Source organism: Sinocyclocheilus grahami, unplaced genomic scaffold, assembly GCF_001515645.1.
Source record: "Sinocyclocheilus grahami isolate Dianchi unplaced genomic scaffold, SAMN03320097.WGS_v1.1 scaffold3906.1, whole genome shotgun sequence".
Lineage (NCBI taxonomy): Eukaryota > Metazoa > Chordata > Actinopteri > Cypriniformes > Cyprinidae > Sinocyclocheilus > Sinocyclocheilus grahami.
Window position 1 is genome coordinate 16,514 of NW_015508944.1, and position 1,286 is coordinate 17,799.

The following is a 1,286-nucleotide window of genomic DNA, read 5'->3' on the forward strand; positions in this document are numbered from 1 at the left end:
TGCAAAGCAGATTTTCTGTATTGGAAAGGAATGAAAGGCCACACACAATTGTGCTGTCAAACCACTCTCAAACTTAATCCAGGCTTCTCCACCTGTTCACAGGACTGTGTAGCTCACACACTGTCTTAGTCTCTAGGGGCCCCTCTGGTCCCCACAAAAATGTCTTGGTGGTTTTGATTTTACGAGGCTGGGACCCCCTCTCAGGGCTCATTATTTTGGGGTGGGGGCTGACTGGCACTCCAGCCCTTGTTTTCAATAAGCAGGGATTTCCTTTTATTTCTATGGTATGTCGCATGTCATTCATGGGCTCTGTAGATCTATTGTCATCACAGGCTTTTCTGGCCCTTGTTTTGGATCGGCAGGGCTCAGATGTGGTTCTGATGCGATAGCCAAATGAAGGTCCATAAAACGATGGCAGGACGCTGAGAGTGGGAGAGGGATTTCTGTCCATCAGGGTAGACGGGAACGTTAGCGCTGTAGCTGTGGCCGGGTAACGTGTTTTGATTATGAGTTTGGCATCAGAAGCTTTGTATGAACTTCTATTCGATTTGGTTCTCCTATATTCGCCTTCAGTCTTCTCTGTAATGTCATATTCTTGCTTGTCCTCTACAATATTAAACGATCTGTCAATGTCACATTGATTTTCTATGATTTCGTGTTGTCTGTTGTCATCTGTGATGTCTTGTGGACGTTTTTCGTCAATCATGTCATTCTCAAAAGTTTCCTCAGGAGTGTCATTCTCCCAGGTATCTGTATTATCATACTGCATGCCATCTGTGGAATCATTTTGTCCTTCATCTGCTGTTTTATTGACGGTGATGCCTTGTTTTTGGCTCTCCATGGGGATGTCATGCTCTCTGAGTTCCTCTGTGACGTCTTGCCTCTCATATACCTCTGAGCTGCTTATAAGGAAAACAAATTGTCAACACTTGAAGGAAAAATGTGGAAAACAGCTTTCAGCTGAGTGTTCACACCACATCTTGTTTAACCTAAAAGAAAATTCCAGCCAAGTAACACCCAATGCATGTGGACTATATTTGTTCACAGATTAAAAGACTGTTTGTCTGCAGGGCAAATTTTTTTTACAGCATATTACTTCTAAAACTATGAGGTTTCAGATGTCCAAACGTCATAAAGAATGATTACATCCTAAGGCTAAGTAAACCAGAAATCCCTTCTCGATTGCTGCACCCTGGAGACCTATGTTCAGTGAAACGAGTTTTGCTAGCCTGGAACATGAGCGAAACCTGGAAATACCAAATGTGAAATGATATTTGCAGCCTGAA

General features: G+C 43.0%; 1 protein-coding gene across 1 annotated transcript; it reads right to left on the reverse strand.

Annotated features, from left to right (window-relative positions):
- Positions 1 to 73: 73 nt before the first annotated feature.
- Positions 74 to 979, reverse strand: LOC107576547 (uncharacterized). Its single transcript, XM_016262709.1, has 2 exons — positions 975 to 979; positions 74 to 899 (listed from the first exon to the last, which is right to left on the reverse strand). The coding sequence occupies exons 1-2, from the start codon at positions 977 to 979 to the stop codon at positions 74 to 76; spliced, it is 831 nt and encodes a 276-aa protein (XP_016118195.1).
- Positions 980 to 1,286: the final 307 nt, after the last annotated feature.